The sequence below is a fragment of the Montipora foliosa genome, chromosome 6 (assembly GCF_036669935.1).
Source record: "Montipora foliosa isolate CH-2021 chromosome 6, ASM3666993v2, whole genome shotgun sequence".
Taxonomy (NCBI): Eukaryota; Metazoa; Cnidaria; class Anthozoa; order Scleractinia; family Acroporidae; genus Montipora; species Montipora foliosa.
In genome coordinates this window covers 35,575,511-35,576,594 of record NC_090874.1, presented here as the reverse complement: position 1 = coordinate 35,576,594, position 1,084 = coordinate 35,575,511, and the positions used below count along the sequence as shown (strand labels likewise).

General features: G+C 42.7%; 1 protein-coding gene across 1 annotated transcript; it reads left to right on the top strand.

Moving 5' to 3' along the window:
* LOC138006573 (uncharacterized) lies at positions 1–1,084 on the top strand. The gene has a single exon (XM_068852988.1). The coding sequence runs from the start codon at positions 1–3 to the stop codon at positions 1,012–1,014; it is 1,014 nt and encodes a 337-aa protein (XP_068709089.1). The 3' UTR covers positions 1,015–1,084.

The window sequence follows — 1,084 nt, the reverse complement described above, 5'->3', positions numbered from 1 at the left end:
ATGGGCTCCCTGCTCGGACCCTTATTGGCGAACGTTTTTATGTGCAGCATAGAAGAAACGCTCGAGCGCGATGGCAAGATGCCCGCATACTACAGGAGATATGTGAATGACACGTTAACTATTGTGCCAAATATAGCATCAGCTAATGAATTCCTCAAGACTCTTAACCACTGCCACCCCTCGGTTAAGTTCACTATGGAGATTGAGCATAATGGAATGCTTTCGTTTCTGGGCACACAGCTCCTTAACAAATCTACACAAATCCAAACCAAAGTGTATGTCAAACCTACCAACACTGGCCTTTTGCTGCATTACAAGAGCCATGTTGATGATCGCTACAAGCGCGGCTTATTGAAAACTATGCTTGATCGTGCCTTCCGCCTCTCATCTAACTGGTCATACTTTTCCGATGAATGTGATCGGCTCAAAATGGTGTTTTCTCGTCTTAGCTATCCAGACAGGTTAATTAATTCCACCATCTCGCGCTTTATTGCAGTCAAAGCTTCTGATCAACCTGTTTTCGAGTTACCAGCTGTTAACGACGAATTAAACGCGGTTCCCGTGGTTCTGCCATTTAAGGACCAGTCTTCAGCCGATATTGTAAGAGCACAACTTAGAGATCTGAGCCAGAAAATTCAAGTGACCGTCCGGCCCGTGTTTGTTAGCCACAAGATTAAACAGCATCTGAAACCACGCGAAGTCAAGCCTCCCATTGTCAACCAACAATCCCTTGTTTATCAGTTTAAATGTGACCTGTATGATGCAGGTTATGTTGGTTACACTCGGCGGCATTTGCATCAACGCATTGACGAGCACAAGAATGCGTCTTCCTCCATTGGAAAGCATTTCCGTGTGGAACATTCCTATGTGCCCAATGACCTTACGAGGAATTTTACCATCTTAAAAAAGTGCAAGAGCAAGTTTGACTGTCTCATTTATGAAATGTTTTTAATTAATGAACTGAGACCAAGCCTGAATGTACAGTCAGACTCAATTCGTGCGAAAGTGTTTTAATCCATTTTTATTCTAGCATGTTTTTAACACCCCCTTTTGTTCATTTTCATACTTTACATACTTTTACTTC

What these genes read in the sequence shown, in the direction of transcription:
- LOC138006573 (XM_068852988.1), top strand. Translation starts at nt 1, where the DNA reads ATGGGCTCCCTGCTCGGACCCTTATTGGCGAACGTTTTTATGTGCAGC.